Source organism: Chionomys nivalis, chromosome 11 (assembly GCF_950005125.1).
Source record: "Chionomys nivalis chromosome 11, mChiNiv1.1, whole genome shotgun sequence".
NCBI classification, from domain to species: Eukaryota; Metazoa; Chordata; class Mammalia; order Rodentia; family Cricetidae; genus Chionomys; species Chionomys nivalis.
The window spans coordinates 8775582-8792308 of NC_080096.1; the positions used below are offsets into that span (position 1 = coordinate 8775582).

Here is a 16727-nt window from a genome sequence, read left to right on the forward strand (position 1 = left end):
GGGCTTCCTCAGTGTTCTTAGGGAATACCTAAGCTCCTCACCTGCAGGTTGGGGACATTTGGGCCCATCTTACCAAGAACTTTCTTTCCTGTTTTCACCTGAGTCTGGCCTCAAGCTTACCAGTAGATGAGACTTAATCCAATACCTTAGGTCTTCACTCAACTGCTCTCCCCACCCCTTTCTAAAGGAAGGACTAAGCTGCTTACTTTTCCAGAGACTAAGGGCAGTTTTCAGTGGACATTCATGCCTGGTCACCAGTCACTTCCCTAGACATTGCCTGAAGTGAGCAGTGTCTCTGTGCATGCTTTTCCAAGATGCAGGTTCTGTCCACACATGCCACCCCCAAGCAGGTTAATACGTTCTCAGAAACTGCTTGCTTTTCCTGGGAGTAATCTGCTGTTGTTAGTGAGTTAAGGGTTCTGGGAAGCCGAGAGGACTTGCTAGGGTGGAGAGAAGGAAGCGAGGAGCCTGGATGGACTTTGATAACCTCTTTTAGACCCAGGAGTTCTGGAGTTTGCCAGCTTCACTTCTCCACAAGGAACAGTGTGTGTCTTGAGTGTCTGTATGAGCTTCACGCTATTCTGGAAGGCATTTTCCTACAGAGGTAATAGCCTCTGGACAAGCCGTGTTGAGGGAGGCCACACATAGCGCGTCTCTGTTGGCCATTTTCGCACTCTTCCTGCTTTCTTCTGAGAAGTGGGGATTGTGGTTGTCCTTCTGTTGTGAGGACTGAACTAGGCTACTTCACGGGTGCTGTCACCAGGTAGCTTCACAGGAGGAGACCTTGTCTAGCTAAGGTCCCATCAAGTCATTTTTGACAAAATTTTCTTCTTTGTCTCATGAATCAAGATACTGTTCTTCGAGAGAAAGTTTCTAAAGAGGTTTTTTTCAGTTCTAGACACTGCTAGTTAGTGTCAGAGGTGACTTGGGACTCCTTTTCAGAGTCTGTGTGGCAGGGCTAGAAAGACAGTTCAGCGGTAATAGTACCCAGGTTCAATATCCCAGCACCCACAAAGTTCCTCACAACCACTTGTAACTCCAGTTCCAGGGGAATCCAACACCGTCTTCTGATCTCCATGGGAACTGCATGCATGTGGTGTGCAGGCATACTTAGAGTCATAACATCCATACCCATAAAATAATAACAATAACAATAATAATAGAATGAAGTCCTCATACCTCCCTAGAGTGGAGCTAGTATTACGTAGGCATCATGATGTGGGTACTACGGAGGATATTTTTTTTCTCATAATCTGTCTCAGCACTTGAGCAAGAGTCTTTGGTATTTGTTGCAAATCCTATTAAGATGGCACAGCTGTTCGGAGCTACCTTCAGCTTTCCTCTGTGTCATAGGATTCTCAGCAGTGGGTATGTGGAGACTGAGTCCTCAAGACAGCCGCCAGTCATCTGCCAGGAAAGCCTGCTGACAACATGTTCAGCCACTGCAGGACCAGGCATACATACATGACTGCCTTTAAGAGGCACAGGGGCACATGAGATTGCTCAGAAGGTAAAGGGGATTGCCACCAAGTTTAGTGACGTCTGAGTTTGGTCCCTTGTATCTATATAGTGGAAGAAGAGAACTACTCTGACAAATTGTTCTCTGAGCTTTACACACACTCTAGCACATATATAGCCCCCACCAAGAAATAAATCTATGTAATTTTTGTTTTTATTTTGAGACAAGGTCTCTTTTACATAACCCTGGCAGTCCTGGAGCTCACTATGTAGACCAGGCTGGCTTCAAACTCACAGAGATCCACCTGCCTCTGCCTTCCCACTGCTGGGATTAAAGGTGTGTGTCACCATGCCTGACAATCAATGTAATTTTTAAATAAATATGAAAAACAACAAGGCATCTTGCCTACATGATTCTTGTAATCCGTACGGGAAAACCCTAGGCCTTGACTCAGCCCCTTCTGCTGGTCTGTTGAGGTCAGTCTCCCAAGCTTGCCTCCATTCTGCTGTCTCCATGCCTTCAGGCTTATAGCAAACCGTACCAGTCCTTTTGAGAGAAAAAGCCAAATCCTATTATGGAAGTGCTTCAAACCGCTCTGAGCTTCCGGATTAATCTGAAACAACATCTGAGTTCATAACTGGGTCACGGTTGCAGAACCGCAGAGACTCGCCAGTTCAGCTGGTGTGTGCCTCAGACCAGTTACCACCCGGGCAGTCTGGAGGCTGGACCTTACTGGATGCCTTTAGACCTTGTGCACTGAGATAATCGGGTGCTGGTGGATAACTTTGTTTCTAAATGAGAAGAAGTGGCCTGTCCTGATAAGTGTTTGTCCATGAAATGGCTACACAAGACGCATCCCAGGGCTGGAGGGCCTCAAGAGTCCGGAGAATGGAGGAGGGGAAAAGCAAGGTCACTGGCTTGGAGGTGCCACTGACACAAAGTGAGTGTCCAGCCCAGCTTTCAAGTGCCTTACTGTTCTCAGTTCCCCTGCCAGGCCTGTGTCCTCTGGACGACATAGAATTGTAACCACATAGAACTGTAACTGGAGACAACCTGTTCTGTGTTCTGTAGAGAGAAATCTGGGGTTCCTAAATAGCCCCTTTTCACCAAATACCAACTTATTCGTTGCCCTTTTTTTTTTTTTTATGTGTGTCCCCACTTACCCCACCCCTTACCCTTGGGCCAAGTGACAGCTGTTTGGTTTGCATTTTGTCAATGACAGACAGTTACTGGCTTGGGGGTCATTATTTCCTTAACTTTCCTGTTTATAAATATTGCAGAAAGGTTCAATGTCAAGACAAAACTCACAGAATAATGTTTTGAAAGCCTTCTTTTCCCTCCCCCTTCCCTCTCCTCTTTTCTGATTGTGTGTTGTGCTGGGGATTGAGCCTAGGCAAGTGCTGTCCCACCAAGTGACATTTCCAGCCCCAGAATGATTGTGTTCTGCAGCTGTTTTAGTGATACTGAACAGAAGGGAACAGTTAGGACCTTTGTTTTGAAGTGATTCAGGTCCTAACTGCCTTGAAGCAGGTTTTCTTGCTAGCTACCAGCAGAGTTGAAAACGATTCTGAAATTTAAAGTCCTAAACTGCTTCTGAGAAACTTGTTAAAACTGATGGGCAGACCCTGGGTCCAGCATTATTCTTCTTCTTCTTCTTCTTCTTCTTCTTCTTCTTCTTCTTCTTCTTCTTCTTCTTCTTCTTCTTCTTCTTCTTCTTCTTCTTCTTCCTCCTCCTCCTCCTCCTCCTCCTCCTCCTCCTCCTCCTCCTCCTTCTCCTCCTCCTTCTCCTCCTCCTCCTTCTTCTTCATAATACCTTTATTTATTTATTTATTTATTTATTTATTTATTTATTTATTTACGATTTCTGCCTCCTCCCCGCCACCGCATCCCATTTCCCTCCTCCTCCCCCAATCAACTCCCCCTCCCTCAGCAGCATTCTTCTTTAATTACTTCTGCAACCCTCTGGAGTAGGAACTTACAGATGGATAAACTGAGGTCCAGACGAGTTGGTGACTCGCACTGTAATGGGCTGTTAGTGACAGGCACATGCCACTGCTCTGTTCCTGCATGCTGACCTCCAGCACCACACAGCATGTGGATGGCCTTTCTGATTGTGTGTCCTGGGCACTGCCTAGGGGACTTGGAGCTCTGCTGGTCATGCTGCAGCTGTCCAGCCTTGTCCTTGGATGAAGAGAAGACCTCTCCCCCGTGCCACAGCCTCCTGTTACTTCTATCTTTTTTTCCTGTGAAATGCAGGTGACAAGGAAGATACTGTCACCAGCGGTTTGTAAGGCTGTTAAGGAGGAACTTTCCATTAGGTAAATAACTGTGAAAGAAGAGCCTCAGAGAACAGGGAGAAACTGAAGCTTAGGCTCCTGTTACACCAGCCAAATACCTTTGGCTCCCATGCTTGCTGAGTATCACGGAAGGGTCAGGGAAACGGACAGGACAGAACTGAGGGACACAGTGTGAATTTTCTCCCTCATGCCATTCCACCATCTTCTTAAATTTCTGAAGTCAGCAGTTCAGTGCCAGGCCCCCACGCAAACCCAGGCTAGCTTGTAGTGTCTCCGTGCGTATGGATCCTTACCAGATGACCTCCCGGGTCCCAGTAACTTGCCCATTGGTGCAGACTGCTCCAGAGCTGTTAGGTCTCTCTGTAGAGAGCATGCGTCACACTAGAGGATCCTCTGTTACGCCACAACAGCCCTGTAGAATGTGTTTATTCCTATTTTACAGAGGTCGAGGCCACTCAGCACTGTCTTACTCAGTGTCCCTTATGTGTCTCTGCTGTGGTCAGTGCTGTGTGCCACGTTGTCCAGCCTCACTGAGTCCTCCAAAGTGATAGTTGTAATGAATATTTTGGAGCAAAGATTGAAGCTGCTGTCCACGGTCCCTCTGCTATTGTGTGTCACAGCAGCAATTTGAATTCCAGTGTGATTGTCTTTCTGTGACACCACAAACACACAAACACCTCTGGGCTGAGGCCTTGAAGGCAGGAGACAGAACCCACTTCTGACTGCCTCCAGGTGGCCCCAGTGGCTCTCACTATGTTGGACCGCTGCCTGTTAGACTAGCCACACAGCCAAGCTGAAGTTGCTCATGACCTGAAGACTTATCCTTTCCCCAAGAACCTCCGAGAGTCATCTTCTCTGAATACTCTGGATGCTAGACTCCGGCACTGATTTATATCAAGACCGTGAGACAAGGGCTGCGCCTGGGCCAGGCAGACCACTCCAGCACTTACTGTAGTTCTTGTGAGTGTCTCCACCCTGCTGACGGCCTCATTCAAAGCTGAGGGCATAATGAGGGCATGTTTCCCAGCCATAACACAAGGCTGTGGACACAGAGAGGAATGATCCTAGAATCCCCTCCCCCTGACAGCCTGCATGTCAGCCTTCTGTCTGTGAAGGAGAGACGGTGGTGTATTTTATCAGCCCACTTGGATGGGAATAAGAAGTGGATTTAAAGATGGCCATGTGATTGTCCCCAAGGTGATGGGACACAGTCTTGATCGCTGTGCCTGTTTCCTGTGTAAAGTGTCTCTATTGGTAAGAGCTGCTCAGCCTCCCATTGGCACAGGTCTTCTCGGGTCACAGACTTTATTATCTACACTTTTTCTATTTTCATAGCTACTTTCTGCTGGACAAGGTTCCACATAACCTCTAATCCCAGTATTTGAGAATAGAGGTAGGAGGAATTGGAGTTCTAGAGCAGTACACTGGCTACAACAGGGCCGTATCAAAACCAAACTGAAAGGCTGCTTTTCAGGAGGGCAGATCTTCCTAACAGTAGCCCCCAACTGTCTCTTCATGCTTTCAACTCAAAAGTGACAAACAGCAAGTCTAGATGGCTTGCATGAATAGGGTTTGTTTGTTTGTTTGTTTGAGACAGGGTTTCTCTGTGTAGCCCTGGCTATCCTGGAACTTACTCTGTAGACCAGTCTGTCCTTGAACTCAAGAGATCCCCCTGTCTCCGTCTCCTGAGTGCTGGGATTAAAAGCGTGTGCCGCCACCACCACCTGCACCTACATACAGGTTTTATAGCAGGAAAGTGCGACTAGTAAATTGACTTAGGTATAGACATCTTTAATAAGAAAAGTCAGACTCCTAGCCAGGTATGGTGTTACATGCCTATAGTCTGAGGCAGGAGGACCACATAGAGAGACCCTGTCTCAGAAACAAAACAAATAAAAAGTGAAACATTAGATAAGCATCTGGAAGAATCTGGCATTTGGGATGGAGAGTGATCTTTCCTTGAGATGCGACCTTCTCTTGCGGATTAGCATGGGCTTCATACAGAGAATCCCTAGGAGCCTGTTGGTGCTGGATGCAAGGCAGCTGTAGCAGAGCCAGGTGTCAGTGATAGCTTTGCCATGGGCTCCCTCCTGAGCCTCAAGTATCTAACTGGTATAATGGAGGGGCTTTGGAAGAGACAGGGTCATGCTGGACATCTTCCTCAATGATGTCCCATATTCTCTCAGGAAGAAAAGTTGGCTTTTATATTCATTCTTTTCAACTGTTTGTCACAAAAGGTAAAGTGGCCTCCACTCACACATTCTTCTCGTTGCTTACTCTTCTCTAGCTGGGCAGGATGCTGAAGGCGGCCTCAGTGCCTTAGTGCATCCTGCCCTGCAGACGCCAGCACAACTGTCGTCTTACCACCTCTGGTACTTTGGCACAGCCTCAGGGTTAACACTCCAGATCTGCAGTACTGGCCAATGCTTTTAGGTCACTTCTGTCATTGCAGTGAGTGAGACCCGTGGCTGCATCACAGTCTCCAAGGCCAGTGTTTATCTTCCCAGTGGAGTCCATGCTGGGCCAGACTCGGTGCCTTGTAATGACATACGCTGTGGAGATTACTTGAAGTTAGAGCTGGAAGGTTTTGGACACCATCCACGGAGCACTCTAACTTTATAGGTGGTCCCACTCTGAAAACTTGGTTTGGAGACTTGTGTTTATCTGCTGTGAAGTATGGATGTTAAAGTTAAATGCTAGTGTGGCTGGCCACAGTTCTAAACCTTTGAAAGGGTGATGATTGTTCTTAGACTAGCAGCTAACTAACGGTGGGAATGCTAGCTGGACACTAGGCCCCATGTTTCCACTGCTGGTCTTGCCAGCTACATGGTGAAGTAAGTACCATTGCCTCGCCCTAGTGTAAATGGAGGCTCAGAGCATGCTCCCACAGTGCCCAAGAGGGGCCGCTCTCTGACTCAGGCCAGTGTGCACGTTCCTGGCCTTCTGTCCCGTGATGGCTCTCCAAGGACAAAGTTTGTCCTTCGCGATTCATAGTAATGGTTTTTCAGCCTCCCAGGGTTCCTCTAAAGGAAGCCATCAGGTTAACTTCCATTAACTTTATTTCTGTAACTAACTGTAGAGTGATGATGGAGAAGGTGGGGCTGAAAAGCAAACTGTGATGGGGGTCAGATTTCAGGAAGGTGTGCCAATGATGCCCTAGACCACATCAGCATGGGGGTGCGGGTAAGGAGGTGGGAGGAGCTTTCCCATAACTGGCACCAGGAAGCACTTGCTGCTTCATCCCAGAGTCCAGAACTCACCTGGCACTCATGTCAAGAAGCCTCCACTGATGACTTCCAGGACAGATCGGATCTGTGTTAACCATGCCCAGAAGTCCTCCTTCCTCGCCCCACCCCCATCAATTCAGAATGAAGTTGGCCCTCAGATGCCTGCCTAGTCTCCTGGGTCCTCCAGGAGATTGACCTATAATCTCCTCATTGGGCTGAATATCTAAATAATATTCTTGTGAGTTTTCTAAGAGGTGAGTCCTGGGTCATTGGCACTTAAACCAGTTGTTTTGGTAGATCCTTCCTGAGAAGGTTAATTATATATTTGATACCCTTCCCGCTGTATGCCTGAATGGTGAGGATAAGTACCTGCTGTTTATTAACTGTCAGGTTAAACCTTTTCAAATTGTCTGGTGACAAAACAGTTTTTATCCAACTTTGATGGATGAGACAACTTCTCTGGGTAAAGTCTGCCAGAGTAAATAAAATCTTCCGGTTTGTGGGGGATGATGGGTTTGCACTCGAGGTCATGGGTTCGAGTCTGCTGTTCGTCTTTTCACCCACCTGCTTTTCTTCCTTTGATAAATGGGGCTCAGTGCCCTGGTGGGCACTTGGTGACTGCCTTAAAGGCATCATCTCACCTTTTCTCTTCCCCATTGAACCCTGCGCTCAGTGCGTGCTGGTGAGCATTCCACCAAGCCGCACCTTTCCCCACCTCTCCAGAGATTTCCATATGAAACCCAGAGCAATAATCTGGCCTGTTTTCTGCCTTGAAGCCATCTGGTTCTTAGCACAAAGGGCTGTGTCCTTAATATGAAAGGATTCCAACCCTCACTTCCTCTCCCCTGGCCATTTTGTATAAACCTTTAACTTAAATTTTTTTTTAAAAAAATTGTGTGTTGCCGGGCGGTGGTGGCGCACGTCTTTAATCCCAGCATTTGGGAGGCAGAGGCAGGCGGATCTCTGTGAGTTCGAGGCCAGCCTGGTCTACAAAGGGAGTTCCAGGACAGGCTCCAAAGCTACAGAGAAACCCTGTCTCAAAAAAAAAAAAAAAATTGTGTGTCTGGTGCATGTACACATAGGCCAGAGGAAATGTCTTGCTCTATCAACTTCTACCTCATTTTTGAGACAGGACCCCTCATTAAGCCCAGGGATAGACTGGTGGCCAGCAAGCCCCAACAACCCTGCTATCTCTGGCCAAAGTATGCCAGGGTAGATAAGATCCTGTGATTTATGGGAGAAGATGGCTTTTCACTTGAAGTCATGAGTTCAAGGCTGCTGTTAACCTTCCTAACAACTGCCACAGCCCTGGAGTTGCAGGCATCCGTACAACAGTAATGGCTTTTTTACATGGGCCACAGGGATTTGAACTCAGGTCCCTGTGCTTGTTCTTCAGGTGCTTCAAACCGATAAGCCGGCTTTTCAGCTTCCATACCTTTAACTCTTCAATACATTTTCAGGGGTTCACATAAAGTAGTTCCTACCTGAAACACTTAGGCCTATAAGTCTTTAAACTTTCTGGATTTTCCAGCTTCAAGACTGTTTACATGTGAGATTAGGAGATAAGGTTTAGACGAGAAATTCACCTGGATTTTATACGCACCTTGCAGGTGACTGTTTCGTGGTTTTGGTGTATCAGCATCTGACTGCAGTCCTTCAGATGGGCACGGCGTGGAATTTCCACTCATAGTGCTTTATCAGTGCTCACAAACTTTCAGAGTTTAGAATATTTTGTGTGTAAACTTTTTTTGGGGGGTTGGGTTGTATTGTGGAACTGGTGTGTAAATGCTTTGAGGGAGTTCTTGTTTCCCTGTGTCTGCCACCCAGGGTCCTGAGAGCCACCCTGCTGGTTGAGACAGTGAAACTTTCAGAGTTTAGAATATTTTGTGTGTAAACTTTTTTTGGGGGGTTGGGTTGTATTGTGGAACTGGTGTGTAAATGCTTTGAGGGAGTTCTTGTTTCCCTGTGTCTGCCACCCAGGGTCCTGAGAGCCACCCTGCTGGTTGAGACAGTGAAACTTTCAGAGTTTAGAATATTTTGTGTGTAAACTTTTTTTGGGGGGTTGGGTTGTATTGTGGAACTGGTGTGTAAATGCTTTGAGGGAGTTCTTGTTTCCCTGTGTCTGCCACCCAGGGTCCTGAGAGCCACCCTGCTGGTTGAGACAGTGTGTGTAATTCAGCAGCTAGTCTTTCTGTGTAATCACAATTTACTGACGCCTAGCTAAGAGTGAGGGAAGGGATTGATTTAATAGAAAAATAATGGTGAGGCTTTAAAACTCCTTTGTTTTTAATTTGTTCCAGTTTGCAGGGACACTATCAGATGGCCTGGGGAAGACAATGGACAATCGGCACCAGTCTGAGAGAGAGTACATCAGGTACCATGCTGCCACTAGTGGAGAACACCTCGTCGCCGGCATCCATGGCCTGGCTCATGGTAAGTCACTTGTAGGCAGGCTGGAGAAGAATGTCCCTTCTGCCACAAGCGCCTTTATATACACATCTTGGTGCAAGGGGAAAAGAAAGCTCGCAACAACATAGTCCTGGTCAGGTGTCTTGGTGAGCCTGCTAGCCATGCAGTCCTGGTCAGGTGTCTTGGTGAGCCCGCTAGCCATGCAGTCCTGGTGAGGTGTCTTGGTGAGCCCACTAGCCATGTAGTCCTCGTGAGGTGTCTTGGTGAGCCTGCTAGCCTCGCAGTCCTGGTGAGGTGTCTTGGTAAGCCCGCTAGCCATGCAGTCCTGGTGAGGTGTCTTGGTGAGCCCACTAGCCATGTAGTCCTCGTGAGGTGTCTTGGTGAGCCCGCTAGCCATGCAGTCCTGGTGAGGTGTCTTGGTGAGCCTGCTAGCCTCGCAGTCCTGGTGAGGTGTCTTGGTGAGCCCGCTAGCCATGCAGTCCTGGTGAGGTGTCTTGGTGAGCCCGCTAGCCATGCAGTCCTGGTGAGGTGTCTTGGTGAGCCCGCTAGCCATGTAGTCCTCGTGAGGTGTCTTGGTGAGCCCACTAGCCATGTAGTCCTCGTGAGGTGTCTTGGTGAGCCCACTAGCCATGTAGTCCTCGTGAGGTGTCTTGGTGAGCCCACTAGCCATGTAGTCCTCGTGAGGTGTCTTGGTGAGCCCACTAGCCATGTAGTCCTCGTGAGGTGTCTTGGTGAGCCCGCTAGCCCCTCACCCACCCTTTCCCTGAAGTCCTCGTCCCTCTTCAGGTTGCTGTGCACATCGCACTTCCTCTTGGTTCTCCAGTTTCCATTTCCAAGGGCATCAAGTATGATCCTGCCATCTCCTCTTAGAATCTGAACCTGCTGCTTTAAGACTACCTTCAGGGGGCGAGGAGACAGCCCAGTAGAAGTGCTGGCATGGCAGGTAAGCACCAAGGCCTGAGTTTAGTCTCCAGCATCCACGACAAAAGCTAAATGTGGTAGATCCATGGGCTTGACAGCCAGCCAGTTAAGTGAAAGGACACATTCTCCACCAACAACCACAAGTGGGTGACGCCTGAAGAATGACACCTGAGATTGACCTCTGACCTCAGCATGCATGAACACACTCATACACATGACTGCCTCGTGCTTGCCACTTGTCCCTTCCAAAGAAACTGATATATAAAGGTGGCTGCTGGGCATATGGCCTTGGTGTCTCTGCATCTGTAAGACACAGATTATAAAGTCATGTAATTGCAAAGCAGGTGCTGCCACTCATCTCTTAGCCACCAGTTATTGACCAAAAGTCAACTTTCCCACCAATGTTCCTCAACCACTTGGTCCTTCAGCTTCACAGATCCAAGTGCTGTCCCCAGATCTTTTCTAGATACTTCCTGCTCATAGTCTTGCAAGTACCTATGGCAGTCTTCATTGGCCATACGGCCAGTGGTGTGTAGCTTGCTGTCAGATGGACTGAGTGTCAAGGAAGCAGAGGGGCCATCCAGAGTTCCCTGGCCCATAGTACTTGCTCAGCAATGGCTGGCAGGTTTGATTAGATCCTAGGAATCATTGATACCATGACTATCCCCCCAGATTTATCAGTCCCAATTGTCTGCATTTGAAACAAGGGGAGATAATATTTTATAATGGTGTAAGCATGACTAATCCTATGCTTAGAATACAGTGTTTATTGTAGTGGGAGCTTTGGAAGATATCTTTGCTTTGCTGAGGCTATAAAGGTGGCGGGCAACTCCCAAAGCATCAAGCTGGATGTAAAGTTGGGATAAATTAATCTGTTTATAGACTTTTTAAAAAAATATTTATTTATTTATTATGTATACAATATTCTGTCTGTGTGTATGCCCGAAGGCCAGAAGAGGGCACCAGACCCCATTACAGATGGTTGTGAGCCACCATGTGGTTGCTGGGAATTGAACTCAGGACCTTTGGAAGAGCAGGCAATGCTCTTAACCTCTGAGCCATCTCTCCAGCCCCCGTTTATAGACTTTTAAAGTGAAGTTCAGAATAATCATTCAGGACTAAAGATTTAATCATCTTTATTAACTACAATGATAATGCAGTAATTGTTATAAGTATCTAATTGCTATTCTTTCTTCAGAGAGAGGTGACTGACCTTGTTTTTTGGATGAACACAACCGTGTCCTAAGAAGCTGGGTGATTTGTTCACAGTGGCAAAGTCACCTCCAATCAAGGATTGTCCCGATGCTATATACATAGCCCTTCCAGGAACCAGTTAGGCCAGTCTGAGACTAGAACCAGTGCTGCCTCATCCACTCTGAGCTCTGGGCAGTGTATCTCCTTTAGGAGGAAAAGGTTCCCATGATAATAAGACCAGAATCCACCCAGTCTGGGTTGAAAGCTGGAGTCCTAGGGCAGGTCAGATGGCTCAGCACCTGATGACCTGCATTCGATAGCCAGGCCCCACATGGCAGAAGGAGAGAACTAAGTCCTGCAAATTGTCTTCTGACTTCTCATATGTGCTTCAGCTTGTGTGTGTGCACGTGCGCACACAAACCACACATGCATTTGCGCTCTCTCTCTCAATAAATGAATAAAACCTGGAGTCTTGCTTGACTCAGGTCCTTAGGTCCTGGCTGTCCGGCCAGGACTGCTGTTCAAAGCTTAGGGTAGGGATGTTGCCTCACTGGAGCAACAGGACCCCGAATCCAAAGAAATGCTGTGAATTCTTAGTACTTTCTCACCCAACCAGTTTCCTTTCCCAATTTGTCTCACTAGAGCTGAAGAGTGCAGAGAGCTTCCTCACACTCCAACTGTCAGAGGGTAAACATCCTGTGAGTGTCCCTGGCCCAAGTCCTGGAAATGCTCGCTGGACAGGGCCTGCCTCTTCCCTGCAATGCCTGTGACCTCGTTAGCCTTTGCCAACTTGTGGCTGCTTCTGGGCCTGCGTCAACCATTGCTGTCAGCTTTTAAAATGTTTGCATGCCTTTTTCACTTCGATTGGTCTTTTAATCTTGACACAAACCCCAGGGTCCTGGTTAGCCTTGGCAGCCTTAATGAATTATTTGGGGTGCCTTAATGCATTCTTCATCATTTACTCTAATGGTCTCAGCAAAACATGCAGTATTATAGAAACATTTGGTGGTATTGGCTGTTCTCACAGCATCCAGGGAAAACTGAAACATGTAGTTAGCTAGCCTTCTGCCTTATATTTCAAAGGATCTCAAACCTTTCCCAAGGACCCTATTTTCCAGTCTTCTATTGCTTCACCCCTTTGTCTGTATCTTCTCTTTCATTATTGCCTATATGCTGCCTAAGAATTGGAATAGGAAACAAAAAAAAAGGCCACCACTAACTTTCCAGCCTTTTCTTTCCTTAATTGATTGATGAATGATTTATATTTTTGAGGCAGAATCTCATTTCTTCAAGGCTGGCCTTGAACTTATTATGTAGCTAAATTCAAATGACCTTGCATTTCTGGTTCTCTCTCTCCAGTGACACTGAACCCTGGCTTTGTGCACAAGGCAGGCACTCTACTCTCCAAACTCTTAATACAGCCCTAGCCCAAGGTTTGGTTTTGTTTTAATTATTCAGGGCACATGTTCCTTCTAACTCACAGCCTGGTACAACATCCTCTGATTCTGGACTTCCTAAACAAATCCCTGGGTCCCTTGACTTTGATCTGTCTAGAGATCAACATATTGCCTTTATTATTCCAGAGTCATGAACTGGGAATTGGGTTTGAAAAGGTTTTGGCTTTGCCGTAGACCAGGTCACAGAAACCCTTGTTTTTGTTTTGTTTTCTGCTAGGTATCATTGGTGGATTGACCAGTGTCATTACTTCAACAGTGGAGGGTGTGAAGACAGAAGGAGGTGTCAGCGGCTTCATATCTGGTCTTGGCAAGGGACTGGTGGGCACTGTGACCAAGCCAGTGGCAGGGGCCCTGGATTTTGCATCTGAAACAGCCCAGGCAGTGAGAGACACAGCCACACTCAGTGGTCCCAGGTCAGTTCATGGCGAGAGTGGATCTCTACTTTTGAGCCAGGTCTGAGGCTCCTCTAATTCATAGTGATGTGTTTAATGATATGCTGTCTGCATTATTTATATGTTGCTTAACTTCAGTACATGTAGCAGAAATGTCTGACATGTGCAGTAAAAGTATGTGAAAAGGAGGCACCTCAAGGCACGAAGAAAGGATAGCATGTGACTGTAACCCCAGCCCTGGGGAGGTGAAGGCTGAAGAATCAGGAGTTCAAGGCCAGTCTGGGCTACACGAATCCTGCTCTCATTCCACCCACCTACAGAAAAAGTGGCAAGTGGTTTTCCATACATGCATGATACTAGATTGGGTATAGATAAGAGAAGACAGTGTCTGGGTCTTTCATCAGAGAGGTCAAAACTAGGATTACAACGTTAGACATTTCCCCAAGCTAATTGTGCCTCTCATGCCCATCAGCTTGCTGAAGGCTGGTGGTCTTTGCTCTTAGACCCAGCGTAATTCTAGAGCACATGCAGTTGCAGTTCATCACGAGGGGTATTCTCTTAGCTTTCCACACTCCCACAAGTTGGTGGTTCTGCTGTGGTATATTGTCTTGTCTTGACACCAACTAGGACTAGAAATCAGAAATGGCCCTTGTAGTGCCAAATCCCACAGAACTCAGCACTTTAACTTAGCTGTTTGGTTAATGGTCTGTTTTAGCTTCCCTTCTCCAGAGAGGCAAGGAGGGTGCTGTTCCCAGTGGGCTCCACTATATCCATAGGGAATTCACTGCAGCTCAGATAGTTGATGTTCCCCAGGTAAAGCACTGCATCTTTTCAGAAGCTGGGCTGTGCCCACACCTGTTGCTCCTTCCAAAAGATTTAAAGTGAAGTCAACCCCAACTAAAAGGAATGCCCTAGTCTGTCATCAGGAAGCCGCATCAGTGCCATGTTGTCTCAGTCGGGAAAGTGCTTGTGATTGTAGACCAGAACTTGTGATACGCTCGTTCTTCCATCTGGAAGTGGCTGTTGGTGGGGGTGGTGTGGGGTAAGTGTTGAGGGCTGTGGAGTTTAGCTGACACCTGAAGCTGCATTCTGTTCTCAGGTACAAAGCTAAACCAGTCCTGGCGTCTCTTTTGAGGCATGCATACAGTAGTGAGGACAGGCAGGCAGTACAGAGTGTTTCCAGCTAGTTCTTTATTTCTACCCAAAGCCCAAGAAGTCTCTTCCAGCATAAAGTGAAAATACAACTAAAGAACCCAAACATCTCAAACCCTAAAATATCAAGACATTGATTTGTTTGCTCAAAAAAATTTTTTCTTGAGGTGCTGGAAAGGTGACTCAGTGGTTAGGAACCATGCACTGCTCTTTGAGAGGACCCAAGTTCAGTCCCAGCACCCGTGTTGTGCAGCTCACTGCCGCCTGCAAGTCCAGCTCCAGGGTGTGTTCTCTGGACTCTATGAGCCGTAACATATGCACATATGTGGGGAGACATTTTCTCCCCACATTTACACATGATTAAACATTGAAATCTTTAAAGATGGTTAATCCCAGCTCTCGGGAGGCAGAGGCAGGCAGATCTCTGAGTTTGAGGCCTGTCTTGTACAGCCAGGGCTACACAGAGAAACCCTGTCTCAAAAAACAAACAAACAAAAAGGTGGTTTCTATGCTGCAAAAGTTAAGACTGCACAGCACTGGTTTGCAAGCCTCAGGAGGTTTTGTATTCTCTCCCGGAGTACACATCATGGCACCGTGGTGCTGTAGGAATAGAGCTGGTCTTGTCGTTTTTCCCAGTTATCCATTACTTCACAGAAAGTTTGACTTGGTGCCATCTGCTTTCTGTGATTCACTCATTCATTTCCAGTGAGTAAATGTTGATGGAAAATTTCCTATGAACTCTAGGCTGAAAATACAGCAGGGAATAAGACTGCCCCTAGCCTCGGACCACTCAGGATTAATCAGGGCAGCAGACACAAACTGCCATGTAAATAATGATTTACAGAATGATGCTAGATGACCCAAAAGTGATGCAAAGATAGTGTAGTGATGGGTCTGATCAGTAGAAGTGCAGACCGGGAAATGGTCCAGAGGTCTGCGGAGTCAGGACACACTTTTCTTCTAGAGATGAAGCCTTGAAGTGCAAGTAAGGATTGATCAGGGAAGAGGAAGTCCCCAAAGGGGAGCCTGGCAGAACAGACCAAGCAGACAGAGCTTCATATAGAGTTCCAGCGTTGCCTAGAGGCCTCCATCTGGCCAGCCCCACTCATCTTTGAGCTTCACTTACAGACAGTTCAGAAAGCCTTGTGGTTATCCACAGCCTTCAGCTGGCTCGAAATGGTAAAGCCAGATTCAGGCAGCCCATCCCCTGACCCCAGCCCAGCCTCTGCTGTAGAGGGTCCTGCTTGGGCACGAACTCTCTTAGAAACAAGCCACAGAACTAAGTGAAGGGCCTTTGGGCATGGGCCACTCAGAGGAGGAGTTACCTGCTTGAGTCTGTCCTCTCAGCTCCCACAGGCAGGGCTGGTAGCTGCGAAAACCACGGCAGCCATGCACACAGGCCAGCAGATCCATCACGGTGCCCTCTACTGTACTGCAAAGGTGGAGCAGGGTCTTCTGAAGGGTGAGCAGTAGGCCTAACACTGGGTTCCCTCTGTATGTTTGTCTAGGTTCAGGTCATTAATGAGAAGCCATGTGTTCGTGAGAACAGAGCACTTGACCCAGAAAACAGCAGGGCAGAGTCCCAACCTTGACTCACTGGTTTGATCTCTAGCCTGCCCATGCCTCAGCATTTTCAATCTATAAATAAGAGATTAGATATACCTGTCTATTAAGTCTGCCTCCCAAGGATGTGAAGCCCAACCAGGGTTATTTTTAATATAGAAGTCATGAAGAGCTATGATGAAGATGGGCAATGTTATCTTCGGGTCATGCTCAGAGCTCCCTGCAGGTGGAGAAACGTGTCCTCCTCTCTGGGCTTTGCTCCGATAACACTGGGGTCTCTCGAACATCCTGACGCTACCCAAGGGATAAATCACCCTGGCTTCTTGGAAGTGAGGTACATCCATCCAGCCATCCCAGTTGGTTGAACAGGATCCAGGGGTGTTACTCAGGGTTTTTCCCCACTGTTTAGACAACAGGGACTAACAAATGATTTGAAGGGATTAAAAGTGAGATTCTGACCGAAGACTGACCTGAACCCAGGGAGCTCGCCAGGAACAGAACCCAAGAGTCCAAGAGTTCTGCCTCCGAGTCTGCGCTTGGAAGAGACTCTCTGCTTCCTTTGCCATATTTCATCCCATTGAAGGCTTAGATCTCAGCCATCTATGTTTTAAATGACCCAACTTTTGAGCAGATGATAGCAAAGTAAGTCATAAAAC

General features: G+C 47.4%; 1 protein-coding gene across 8 annotated transcripts in view; it reads left to right on the top strand.

Moving 5' to 3' along the window:
* The window catches only part of Vps13d (vacuolar protein sorting 13 homolog D), a 226072-nt gene that overhangs the window by 167788 nt on the left and 41557 nt on the right, over positions 1-16727 (top strand). For all 8 annotated transcript variants that reach the window (XM_057785000.1, XM_057785006.1, XM_057785001.1 and 5 more), the window contains 2 exons: positions 9284-9416; positions 13182-13377. In XM_057785000.1, coding sequence (XP_057640983.1) covers positions 9284-9416; positions 13182-13377 — 329 coding nt within the window. The remainder of the gene's footprint in view (positions 1-9283; positions 9417-13181; positions 13378-16727) is intronic.